The following is a 14,473-nucleotide window of genomic DNA, read 5'->3' on the forward strand; positions in this document are numbered from 1 at the left end:
AATTTATAGGTATTTCAACACTAATATTTACGAAGTGTGGTGCACTGTCTCCCCTCTTCCATGCATCATCATGGTGTGATGCGTAATTAAGCACACGGATGATACCTTTCCGAAGCTATAATCTAAGGGCAAACTTTACTATAATGACGCTACCTTTGTAGCTTCGAAAATTTACATACATAACTTTAAAACTTTTAGTGCTTATAATTTCAAATGCACAAAACAGGTTTCATACAAAATTTGTACTCCAGACTTTTATTCCTGACATTGAAATATAGATTTCACAGACTTTGTGCTATTTTGCCCTGTAACAATGGCAAACATCAATCAGGTTAGTAGATCTCTAGTCTTTGAGCTTTTGTCTCAATTGCTGGAGTCAAATGAAGTAAGGTAGAATAACAGAGATAAATCAGGAAGGTTATGTTTGGAACACACATTGTCTACTTTACAGTGCAGTCCTGTCAAGTCTCTGGGATAAACTCAAGCCATGTGTTCTTCTCAGATGTAAGTAAAAGACTGAAAAAGTGATCAGGAAACACCATCATAAAAAAACTGGAATAATAAAATATGTTAGTATCTGCAACAGCAACAACAACCTGCAATTTATTTGTCTTAGTCATTTTAATAAAGTATGAATAACAAAAACAAAACAATGCTGTAATGATCAGTCTTAACTACTGTTTACTATACTAGAGTGTACTGAAACTTATGCACTAGAACATTTCAGTCATTCCCACTGCCTGAAGTGTGCACAGGGAGCAGTAGCTGACTATAATTCACTAGAATGGCAGTAATTAGGTGGCTGCACTAGTCACTGCTTTATGTTAGATCATATAAAACCCACACCACCACCACTAGCAGTGTCAGAGTCACCACCACACACAACCTGTAAAGGCATACTTCACCTACGTTCTAAAAGATCATTACACACTGGAAATAGTGAGTAATCAAATTGCCTTTTCTCAACATTTTAATATGGTGAAATAATGAATTTTAAATGCAGGAAACTAACAAGCACAGACCTTTGAACACTAATAACTGCTGTAAAGACAGCATGGCACATGTTCAGATGACATGTAGCCACAGCTAGATTAGTATGACACATGTGGTGGTGTTGACATTTTTTTAAATGCTTGCTAATGAAGAGGAAGTGGATATTTGTTTATGGATTCTGTTAGGGGAATGTGGTAGCAGCTCTCCAATAATATAACAGACAATTCTAAAATTGGTAAATGCCAAATCAGGGTGATGCCCCAGTGCTTTTAAGAGTGCTGTGGCACTACACTGGAACTTCTTTTAAATATAATGATGTCAAATATGGGCAGTATATCCTAAATGAAAAATGGATGTAAGCCTTTCTAGGAACCAAGTTTCTGTTTAATTCTGTATTTAAAAGTATGAAAGAGTATAATTAACTAATAAGAATGGCCTCATATTATGATCCTATTAATTTCTTTCAACCTAGAACTATGTCCCAGATCACCCAAACACATTTTACAACTACACATTTAAAAAGGAATATATGCAAAAGATGTAATTGTAAGAAGAATTTGTAGCATTACACTTTTACATCACCATAACAATTTCATAAATTGCTGTTCTCAGGTAAGCAGTTTTTAAAGAACAGGTTTTCCACCACAAGGATGTCATATGCAAGTTTCTGATGACAAATTTTGCCTATCTGAATACTGTTTATCAAGTCAGGTGGTGTCACAAAATGTTCCCTTTCCTTCTCCTAACAACTCCAAGTTCCAACAGTACTTTTGTTTCATTATTTGTGAGATTCATACCCATTGTGACAAAACATTGCATTTATTAAGGCTTCAATATCATAATAAAATGCAGCAATTTAATTTGAAGCAAATTCTGACACTTTCCATTCCAACTCTTAAAAGTTAAGGTGCATGAACAGATTATATGTTCCATATTTTGAACAGTTCCATACATTCAGATGCCATCTGGTGGTAGACTTCAAATCTCTGTGCTCTTAGATATTTTATCATTCTTAATTATATGAGTATGGGGAATTTAAACCCCCAGACTAAATGGCTGCCACACAGAATTTAACTGAAGGTGTTTAAAGGTTTAGTAGTATGCTATTTAAGACTTGAGGTTCTCACAGCGGTGAGTATGAAGATATCCGTCTTCTGGGTTATTGCGCTGTGTAGTATGCTATTGTCAAGCACAACCAGCTGGGATCACATGTAAGCAGTGATACATGGTCAATAAAGTTTACAGGGGTAATTCTGTTACAAATATCAGCAGCCACTGTCCTAACCATAATTACCATACCATAATTATGACATACATCATATAAAAAACTCCATGATTGCAGCCACCTAATAATTACACAAGTGATTAATTTCAGTTTCTCACAGCAGCAAGCAAGCCACTTAACATACTAAGGCATTCAACCTCTTCACTGTGGTGAGCAAGTGCCAATGTTATCTTCCAAGTAATAATGTTATATGGACTTCTACAAGTCCACATAACGTTACTGGTACCTACCTACAAGTTCACAAAGCATTACTACCCAGAAGACCGACACATATATCTTCAGTGCAATGGCAACCTAAAATGTCATAAATGCACTTAATTTTGAGCAAGTAAAGTTAAGGTGATTAGTGAGATTTGAGGTTCTAAGGTCAGTGAATATATCAATGGTGGTCTTCTAAGTTGTAATGCAATGTGGAGTTATAGGTGAGTACCAACATTTCAGAGAAAATACTGCCTCCAAATTCAGCTCTGTAGAATTGTACACCAGTACCAATGAATTCTATCCTTTGGGGAGTTTCTGTCCTTAGGTTTTCACAGCTGAAGTTCAGTGTATAACTTTGACTTTTGGTGATGGGTTGCATCAAATGTGGGCTTTTCAAGTTTCTACCCTTTTCAGGATGTGTACTGGGGGTTTTAGGAAACCTTTTATATAACAAGCAGTAGGTGGTGAGTGAGATGTGAGGAACCTGATTGGTGGAACAGAGGTGCAAATGTCTATGCAGACAGTAGTGAGCACATGGTTAAGAAAGAAGGCAATGAAGTTTTTACAGACATGTAGTAAGGAAAAGACTGGAGAACCAATAATCAGCAGAAACTAATTACTCTGCACCAACTAACCACAACATTGACATTGACAGAGCAGAAGTCACAGCCAATATCCAGACCTACTGCCACTGCATCATCAGTGAAGCAACTGAAATAATCAAAAGCCCCCACAATGTCAACTGCGAAGATACAGAATAAGTAAAGCCTGGCATCACCTCTTTTCCCTCTCAGCCATACATCCAACCACTGAATTTCCCCTCTTCATGTTGTCAACAAAAACTTTTTATCACCTCTTCTCCTTACCATGGCTGCTAAACATTTTTTTGGAACCTCTTCTCATAACCATGTGGCCACTAAAATTTTCTCATCATTCCCTTACACAATGCATATATTCATCAAAACTTCTTTCATCATTTCTTTTCTCATCCACATGCTTGTTACCAATTGGACAGAAGCCCACACCTCTGTTCCACCAATCAGGTCCCTCACATGCCACCTATTGCCTGTTGTATATAAGACTTCCCGAAACCCCCAACACATAATCACCCCAAAGATGGTAATTTTTTTTACATGACAATGTTTCAGAATCCCTTAATCAAACAGGTTCAGATGTCAGTTTTAGGGATGGTGATGGTGAATCTAAATATGTTATTCACATAGTGATCATGAAAGTCATTGAAATTAATTCAGCACTGAAGGAATCACAATAATATGTACAAAGAAGTGGAAAGGTTAATCCACTCATTCCCAATACATGGTCTATCCACAATCTTTGAGAAATTCAGACTTCAGTCCAATTAGATAATTGTGAAACAGTGATTTATAGTTTAGGTAATAACAAATGTAAAAAAGCTTGAGGACAAATTGGCTCACTAGCATTTACCTACATGACTGAAGAGTGAATTTTTAGAGCCTGGATCAAGATGATTCACTTTAACAACATGCATATTATAAGGATCATTCTACAAAAAATAATCTTTTATCATAAATTGTTTTCAAAATCCTCATACTCAAAACATAAGCAACAAATTAAAATATACTCTAACATCACAATCATACATTCTTTAACATTCTTCTAATAATATGAAACAAGATGATGATTACATCATATTTAAAGATTCTGGTAAAGACAAACAATTGTATTTGTGTTCTGAGTTTGTATGTGTGGAACAATATTTCGAGAGCCAATACTTTCTAATTACTACTTTGTACAAAAATTAGGATCATACTATAAACAACTTTGCCAGTTCAATGAGTCATATCCACATAACATTATAATCACAACATAACAGTTCTTATATTCTTCTGACAGAACAATCAAGAAGGATTAAAAACAACATGTCAATACATTATCTTAACTAAAAATGTTGGATAAATTATGACTGTTTCCACTTACATCATAATAACAATGCAACAATATCTTCAAAATTGATTACCTCTTTTCCTACCAGGGAACTGATGAAGTCAATGAAGTAGGTTATACAAGGCCTTGCCACAATCCAGTCAGAACAATACTGAGAGGATATGCTCTATTACATGTATAATGCAAGTTGTATGTTAAGAGATAGCACCACATGTAATAGATACATATCTTGATACCAATTTATTCTGATTATCTTACTCACAAACGTCCGTATCCCTTTAAAATGTAAGTTTTGAGAAACAGTTTACATAACCTGTGCCCACAGGCTTGGCAAGATGCAAAACTATGAGGTTTGTCAGAAATTATTACAAAGTAACTGTGTTATATATTAAGCATACTGATCAATGCTGGTAAAGTATTATGTTTTCTGGTTTACTGTAGTAGTTATTGCACTAGTATCTGTGTAGGACAGAAAATTCTGCATTTTTACCAGTGAGAATGTACATTTACTATATTTTCACAATTATAGCATGCACTTTTCATCCATAAAATACCTTAAAAAACAAAGAAATTGTGCATTGTGTTCACATTCATTAATTCAACAGAATTATGCTAAAAGTCACCACTGAAAGTGCCACTTATTGGAAGAAGCTTATTTTCTTCTACATTACAGCAACAGTGAAATATTTAAAAAACATATTTAATATGCAGCTGTTTCCTAAGCACAGAAACTAATCAATAAATTCTGTACAACTAACAAGTTAAAAAAAGAATATCTTCAGTACAAAGCTTCAAATTTCAGTGCAAACTGAAGTCAGGCAAACACAGTACTTTCTTACATGCTCAATACTATACAACCTTACGGAAAATTTCAAAAAAGTATCAAACCTGAATAAGTTGTTTAGTGGCTTGGGCATTTAATCTGAATACAATACAATTTACATACATGACCTTGAATACAAGATCTACATAAAAAAATCAGCTAAGGGTCCCAACACACTTCACAATAATGGGGAAGTTACATAAGAACCCTAAACTATAACATTACTACATGATTTCAGTAACCGGAGCACCACCCTTCACTTATTAAAAAGGAGGAAGAGCAAATTTTGTTTTCCAAAACATAAATTGGAATGACATTTACAGTGGAAAGTACACTTTGCAGGCCATATAAAAGCAATCTGACCTGAAGAAATCCAGCTAAATCACATCAATTCCAGCACTTAAAAATTATATAAAAAATAACTGCTTACATTTATTACGGCAATTTCCCCTGCATAATTCGTTGGTTATGAGAACTGCTAATCCCACTAGTAATAATTTCCTCATTTCAAAGCTGTTCTGTCTTTTAATTATTAAACATACTTAAAAGAAACTGGTTATATCTTTCAGCACATTATATGTACTGGGAGAATGAAGACATTACTATCACAGGAACATGATTTTTAATGTAATGGAAAATTTTATTGTGGAGTTAGAAGTGAATGCATTATGACTGAAATTAAATTCTATTTCCTTTAAATGCCCAAATTAAAATTTTAATCCTTCATAATTTTATCAGTTTAATATTAGCCCAAAGGGCAACACTAACTGTTGAGAGGGATTGGCTCTGTACACCATAATCATGCAGCTCCTAAGCCACTGTAATGGCTGCTACAAATTATTCCTGTACTCAAACTGGACTGTTCATTTTAGGATGTAATTCACTACTACTTGGACTGAATGTCACAATAGGTATTTTTCTGGACCAACTTGTGATGGTAATTAATGTTCTTAATGCAGAGAATACTGTTCCACTTATCTCTGCTTAGGATGCTTAACAGCGCAAAAAAATTAAATTAATCCTGGTTTTCTGTTAAATAAATATGGACTGAATGCCATACTTTATGAGAGAATGTATATCTTAAGGTATTGATACCTTCAATCCACAGCTCTGTAGAAAAAGCTACCCCAAAAAACAACAAATCTTGCTTAAATTTTGCACTTGCCATTAATGAGTTCCTGTAGACTTCTTTTCACCTCAGATATGGAATAAGAGTCATACAACAGATGATGATTTGGGGATAACTGATCCTGTTTGCACCAATCACAAGATGTTACGAAAAAAAGAAAAACAGGACTGGAACTTTATATAGATTTTGTAATGTTGTTGAACAGTCTTTTACCCCACCATGACTCCAAATCAAATGGTTTAAAATCTGAAAAAGACATAAATGGATATAATTTGCCATCTTACAAATATCAATAAAAAATGAAAATTCTCAGTTCCTAAAAGGTACAATAGATTTAAGTATGTGGCTAAATTTACTTTTGTAAATTCACATATCTGCTTACTCTTCTTGGATGAATAAAAAACACCTTTGTCCACATTCTGACTTTCAATTTGCAATCTCACTCATATTTTTTAGGACCCTGAGGTTAACTAGCCAACCAATTAACTCAAAATGCATAAAGCAGTGTTGTTCTTTAAAAGCAAATAAATAGACATCAGCTAGTATATAAATTCCTCACCGTTTGTGGAAATTTAAGTTTCATCACAATGTTCAAAAAAGCCTCCCTATCCTGGGCTAGATGAATCCAATCCACAACATCCCACCATAATTCTCTAATATAAATTTTAATATTATCCTCCCATCTATGCATAGGTTTCTGAAATGATCTCTCTCTCTCTCTCTACACCAGATTTCCTCCTTCAACATGGGAGACAAATTTTATACCCATACAAAAAATAGGTACAATTACAGTTTTGTACATTTTAAATTTTGCATTTTTAAATAGCAGCCTGATGATGAAAGTTTCTGAAGCACATGGTAGAAAACACTCCCTGAATATAATCTTCACTTAATTTAATCATAATTACAATTTTCCTTTCTTACCATAGTTCCCAAATTTTAAAAGGATTCATAAACTATCTTTATAAAATGGATTTGCCCTGTAGTCTGATGACAACATGAACATACACTAAATTGTCTCTGTGTTTACTTCAGACCTACTTCCTTACTTACACCTAACAGAACTTGTGTCTGTAAATGGTATTTATGTTTTCGCCCAATAAATCAACACAGACCAGCTGGAAATTCAGCAATTTATTTACTTTTCCTGGAATAGTCTGCTGAAAACATTTTCTTCAGTCATTCTTCTCAAAGACTTGGAAGGTGTTAAATGTAGAACAATGCCGAAATAATTTATCTGAGATCTGAACCCATCCGGCATTGTTTATGTAAGTACAGCACAAAATAAAATTAAACACAATTTTAAGCAATAAAATATGTTTGTACTATTACGTAGTGACACAATTCCAACAAGAAAAATAAACCACAGGAGAAGTCCTAAAACTTGCATCTATTCATGTATAACATTGCTGTATTTGATTGAATGTACAACATTAGCTACTGAAATTAGATCATTCTGGAAGATAAATCTTATGTATAACATATAAATCATATGTATAAGTTGAGAACAAGTTAATTACCTTGTAATATTCCATTTGGTTCACCATCATTATGGTACACTATGCATTGAGGTGCATCTGAAACAATATGGTAAAAGAGTACAGAAATGTTACTTTTACATGGCACAAGTCCACTGTACAATAATCTTCCATCAAAAGTTAATAATAATTTAATGAGTCAAGAAATTCCCTGGTTTTATGGAACATGAAGGTTCAATCACCATACTCAGTGACTTGTATAATTAATTTAGTACTGAGAGCGCCAACTCTAGGAACTGGGTAGGACACATCTCAGACATAGTAAATAAGAAATGGTTACAGAAGTTTGGTGGAAAACTTGTTGGAAAGAGCAAAATGGAAGACTAAGATTAACAAACTGAAATCATAAAATTATAACAGATCTTTGAGAAACAAGGTTAGTATGGGAGGCAGACAGAACATTTCAGATGATGAGATTTAATACTGAACCTTCTGGTTCTACCACCAGACAATTAATTAGTTATCAACGAAGAATTTGTACTTACTAGGCTATGCATGATGGACCTGCTCATTTTACCAGTAATGTAAATCAGTCTTTGGGCCCTCACTACATTAATGGATAGGATAAAATAGAGTGGTTCTGTGCAATAACCCAATCTCATACCTGCTGACTACCATTTATGGGGCCAACAGGACAGTCTATTTAAAGGGTCAATATGCAGGAAGAGCTTTGAAGCCTGATTCAAACAGTTGTGTCACAGGATTCAGTTATGCAATCAATGCAATGGAGAGAATTTTCAGCATTTTCTGTAAACATGAAGCTGTTGTTATGATGAAATCTAATAAATGGATGTGGTCATAAAATATGTTACTAGTAACCTGATTTCCTAATGCTTCCCATTATTGCTAACAAAGAGGTTGTGACCATGTGTGTGTAGGAATTTTCTGGCTTGATTTCAGGTTTCTAACATGATCATTACATTTACTGCACATAATTAAGTATCACCCTGTATAATAAGGGAACAATGACAGATTTTTTTTAAAGACAGATGTGGGACAGTAAATTCTTTTAGTGTTATCCAGCATCATCCATGCAATATGTTACTTGCACCTATGAACAGTGAAGGGCACAAGAGGGAAGGCAGCTATTTACATCTGCCCATGTGGCCACCTGCCCGATCACATACTGGGCAGACAGCCAGATGTAATATAGGAACATGCCAGCAATAGTGAACTGCCTTTGAAAAGAAAAGAATTAAAATCTTGGTAGTTTTCCTGTCATTTACATCACAAGTAAAGAAGAAAAATGAGGTGAAATGCAAATGACACAAAAGTAGTGAAGGCCACTGTCACATATATCCCCCAACAAAGCGGCAAAACCTGTTATTTTTACTATTCTGGTTAAAGGTTATTTACAATACCCTAACCTTCTACAAATGCAGCCCTTTCTGTTGTGTTCACATTAACTACAGGTTATACAAACACAAATGCATTAATTCTGTAATATTTTAAGATAAAAGGTAAAAGATAAAGTTGACCTATGCCTTCAGCATTGTCTTGAAGGTTTGTAGGCAGGGTTTGAAATACAGGTAGTCCATTAACTTTACTAAAAATGTATTTACCACCGAAAGTATCTGGGGGGAAAAAAAGGTATTTCACTCTTTCATTGACAAAGTACTTGAAATCAGTTGTACTAACATGGCAACAATATTAACACTCGATATAGAAACTTAAAATGCTATTTCTTTTAAGAATTTGGATTAACACGCAAAACTTTAGCCTACTTCACATTAAATTTTTATGGAATAAAAATTATACTTACAAACTTTGAAATCCAACCAATACAAAACAATTAGAAAAAGAACATAAAAATTAACAGTTCTGATACATTTGCTCTGTTATTGACCCTAGTTTCAGTTCATGAATGCTAACTTTTAATCAACTTGAAAACCATAATAAAACTTATGGGAAAAAGAGTTTTGGGCATAAAGTGTTTGCTTAATTTGTCTCTACAGCTATTGTTTGAAACATTTCTCACTCTAGCAAATACTTACCTACTTATTCTTGACATGTATGCAGTAACATGCAAAGTGTTTGTTATTGTTATTCTGTTTTGACCAAATTTCAATCTGTCAAACAATTTTAGTAAAACTCCCCAATAACTAACACCATAACTAAATGAACGAAGTGAATATACTTACTTGAACTATTCTCTGCTGACTCTTGTTCAAATTCCTTACAAACTTTATCCCAAGCTAGAAAAGAAGCAGATCATCAGTATGATATCCAACGTTAGATGTTCTACTTTGACTTTGGACAAACATACAGAAACAAACTATAAGCTACAAACATGACATTTAATCAGTAAAATATGGTTTTAGACCTTTAATCACAAGAGGCTTAGGAGTTCCAGTTCACACACAGGCTCCCATATCTGATCAAGATCAGAAGTAACATGTCATTAAAGATAACATCTTTCAGAACAAACATTTAGTTTTCTCCAGTCACTGCATGGAGCACACAGTTACATTTTGTGATTCCTTAACATATGCATATGCGTACTGCTTGCTGGGCCAGGTGTAAGGCAGCAGTAGAGTTGCTAGCAGTGAAAAGGTTAGCATAGCATGTACTACACAACCCACAAAATGGTCCAAAGTTTACTAAATGATAACAATGTATCATAAAGTAACTTGATCATTGGACTTGCACATCATCAATTCTTGAACTTTGTGAAGGTCAGATTCAAAGTGCACTGGTGAGAATTGAAAAATTTATTCCTACAATCTGATGTATCTTATGTAAAGACAACCTGTCAAACCAATCTACATCCTCACTTCCAGTATCAAGTTCCAAGCACCAGTGCTTCATTTCAGTCTATTTGTCACATTCAACTCATAATATGAAGTAATGGAAATAGCAAAGCAATATGATTTTGATTTATCTATTTTCATGAGTGGTATATGCTGAATTCAGCATAGGGATAAAATCAATGTCCTTTTACCAATTTGAAAGGCAAGGAATCAATATTTAAATTAAAACATGTTTTGTTGTTAGCAACAGATTTCATGAAGTTTGTTTCGTCAGTATGTAATGTGAGTTTATAGGCTGTAAGTAGGTTTGACGTTATATGATCATATATCTTGCCTCTTGCATTTCCAAATCATTCAACCCAAAGTGCTACACACACAGCTATTAAAATGGCACTTCAAATAGGAAAAAAGTAAATGTGTGCTGTGGTATCATGAGTCTAGGTCTGCAGTTTCAGTGCAAAGGAGATTTCATACAGTCTTTGGATTGAAGCCACAAACAAATATGTAAATTTACAAGTTTAAAAATTGTTTGATCAGACTGGCTGCATTTGTGAAGAAAAAAGCCCTGGAGTTACCAGTCACAATTCATGTGTCTTCCATTCACAGTCCTTCCTGACAAATAAACATGCAACACAACAGTACAGAAGCATTTTGAATTTAAAATTTACAAGTACCAACTGTTGCAACATGTAACTACACTAGATAAAGAAGATCACCACACATTTTGCCCCAAATATCAAGAACTGAAAATGACAAACTTCTTACAGCTCAAACTGTTTTCAGCGATGAAGCCACAATCCAATTATCAGGAAATGTTTATCAATATAACCTGAGAATTTGGAAGAGCAAACAATCTTCATGAAGTTACTGAATATTCCAGAGACAGTCCAAAGTTGAACATGTTTTGTGTTTTATACAAACAGAAATATGTTCAGGCCCTCTTTATTTGCCAAATATACTGTGGCTGGCATAATGTACCTAAACATGTTGCAGAAATTTCTCATGCCTATTCCGAAAGAGGAGGGTCCCAATGATATGCTACTTGAACAAGATGAAACATCTTCACATCTCCACAAGGAAATGATGGGCCACCTTGTTTACCTAACCTTACTTTTAGGGGTACTTCAAGAATGCTGTGTATGTGTCACCACAGGCAACCACTCTGAAGAAATGCAACCAGATTAACAATCTTTACTAAAACTGAATACAGATATGATATCTGACAAGCCACTCATGATGCCCTCATTAAATGAACATCTATAATCACATAACCTACTCAAATATATTTAGATTTCATTCCTGTGTCTTTCAGGTCAAGAACGATGGTATATATTTCATGTCCACATCCTGTATTAAAAATATACTGGAAGAATAATTTAGTCCTCAACAACAGATGTTATGTCAGTCAATGGTTAGTACTCATGTCTTCCACAAGAATGCAGTACAAAGGTAATGAAGAAATGTGAGAAGACACTTTATTACATTTACATCAATTCCAAATTTTAAAACCTTACCTCCTAAAGAACTAACCTATGCCTGTGTTGAGTGTAAAATATTTCAGAGACATAAAAGAGGAAGATCAACTTCTTCAACAACTGACTTTGATGTTATTCCATGATACAACTTTTTAGTGTATTTGTATATCAAAAATTTGCCACAAAGTTATTTTTAAGGATCATGAGTTTTGTAGAAAGCAAGGTTGGTTTCTTCATAAATAGTGTGGCACTGATTCACCAGTCTAATTGAAAAATGTTATGACAAAACCACTGGAAAGCACATTTCATCTTTTGAGAATTAATAATGGAATTGGAACATATTTATATAAGACAAAGCCTGAAAACCAGCAAAATTGTAAGACTCTGAAATAAAAAATGTCAAATAAACTGCAAGAAACAAGGCAGAACAATTTTTAAAAAAATTGTACAATTTTATAGACTTGTGTAAAAGTAATAGCTATGAAGAAAAATAAAATTAATCAATGCAGATGAAGGTACAATAACAATGCTTGAAGAAATAACAGAACTTTTAGTCAAAGTAAAACATGTTAAAGCTCTGGAAGAAAACTTTAAATTGAAACTTATAATTTTTATATGAAGTATATGTCACTTGAAACATTCCAGATAAACTAAAAAGTAAACATGATGTCACTAAAAGAAAAAAGAAAAGACAAAATACCCATACAATTAAATTATGCAGAGGAATAATCTTACTGAACACATACTATGGATTATATTAATAATTTTAAAGAATAAATGCAGTTTATATCTGATGCCTGAAATGGCTTTCAAAGAAACCCTTCATGCACTGACTCAGTATTTTCATTAAAACTACTGATTTAAAAGTAAGCGTGCAATTCAAACACACACTTAATATTTCTGGATTGTGAAAAAGCATTAAAGAATATGCTGTAACTCACACATTATTGACATAGTGAAACACAAAAATATCCCAAAACAATTACTGCAAGCCACTGTGTGCATACAATATGTAAAGTATCCAGAATTTTTGTATCAACATTTATTGATCATGGTTTCTGCTAAGCATTCACATTATCACACATTTAAAAGAACACTTACATGAAATACTATATAGAAGGAAATACATAATTAAAAATACAAACATCAAGAGACAAATGTTTAAACAGACTTCCTAGGCTACAACGTTTCAAAACATGTAAATTAAGAAATCTGAGATAACCTTTAAAGAGAATTATGGCCAACTGAACCCAGAATACGTCAACAAGTGCCCTTACTCTTTGCAAGTTATATGATGATAATGATGATGAAAATTTGGTTAGGTTAAAGTGCAAAATTCCCAAATTATCCACAATCCTGAGGACTTTACAGTACTCCTTAATGCTTAGGTTGGAAGACGCAGACTAACCTTAGGATACTCTTTCTATTGTGAGAAAGAAAGGAACATCACACAGAAATTAAAACGACGTTAAGATGCTAAAGATTAATGCAATTATCGTCCATGCTTTTGAGTCCATATGTAGTAAATGGAAAGTGTTTAACTCACATTCATATATAAAGCTGATAAGCTCCGCATGTTCGGGGCTGATAACCTCTTGCTGTGCTCTCAGACTACTTGATTTCTTAGCATTTACACTATGAAATACTGGCTTGGGTACACTATAGGGAAGAAGAAAATACCATTTGATAAATGTAACTTTAATTTCTTCGAAAACATTTGCATGACTTCGCAATTCTGTACCACGGCCACGGTTTATTATTCCATCAAAGATCCTTACATAACCATTACTATTCAAACAAATTGTAATATTAAATCAGTGGTTAACTCAACACTATAAAAACATGCTTTCACAATGCGTAAGTTAAAAATAAACAACATATCCACTTACTTAATCACTTGTCCCACTTCTGGTTCCGGAGGTTTTTTCGAAAGTTGATCTCTATTCGTATCCAACCTCTCTAGATTCTGCGTGTGTGCGATCCCTGAAAATTGTATTGTTTTCCATTATAAAAAAAAGAACATGATTACAGGGCATGAAGGATTATTCCAAAAGAGCGTATAGAAACATTCGTAACGTACCCCTTCTCGTTTTCGCAACGATTTTACTTGGACCTTTTGAGACAGTGTACATCTTCCCTCTGCGCAATCTGGCCAGAAACTGCTCCTGGTTCTGTAGTCAACATAAGTTGGTATTATGTGTGATAGAATCCATTACAACGCAATGCAATGTGGGAGACTATGAGCACATTTGGTCGCGTCTGATGACTCCAGTCCGAGTACAAATAAAAAAATTCTTGACTAGTATAGATCAAACATGTATAATCGCCGTTGTATATACAGAGATCATAAGTA

General features: G+C 34.0%; 1 protein-coding gene across 1 annotated transcript; it reads right to left on the reverse strand.

The window, feature by feature from the left end:
- Positions 1-570: 570 nt before the first annotated feature.
- On the reverse strand, positions 571-14,388 carry LOC110836052 (MAPK regulated corepressor interacting protein 2). Its single transcript, XM_022076879.2, has 6 exons — positions 14,201-14,388; positions 14,010-14,103; positions 13,667-13,779; positions 10,037-10,090; positions 7,878-7,934; positions 571-6,603 (listed from the first exon to the last, which is right to left on the reverse strand). The coding sequence occupies exons 1-6, from the start codon at positions 14,250-14,252 to the stop codon at positions 6,533-6,535; spliced, it is 441 nt and encodes a 146-aa protein (XP_021932571.1). The 5' UTR covers positions 14,253-14,388; the 3' UTR covers positions 571-6,532.
- Between the last annotated feature and the right edge of the window lie 85 nt (positions 14,389-14,473).

Source organism: Zootermopsis nevadensis, unplaced genomic scaffold, assembly GCF_977971745.1.
Source record: "Zootermopsis nevadensis isolate Lab colony 2312 unplaced genomic scaffold, Znev_1.0 Znev_ptg000028l, whole genome shotgun sequence".
Classification (NCBI taxonomy): domain Eukaryota; kingdom Metazoa; phylum Arthropoda; class Insecta; order Blattodea; family Termopsidae; genus Zootermopsis; species Zootermopsis nevadensis.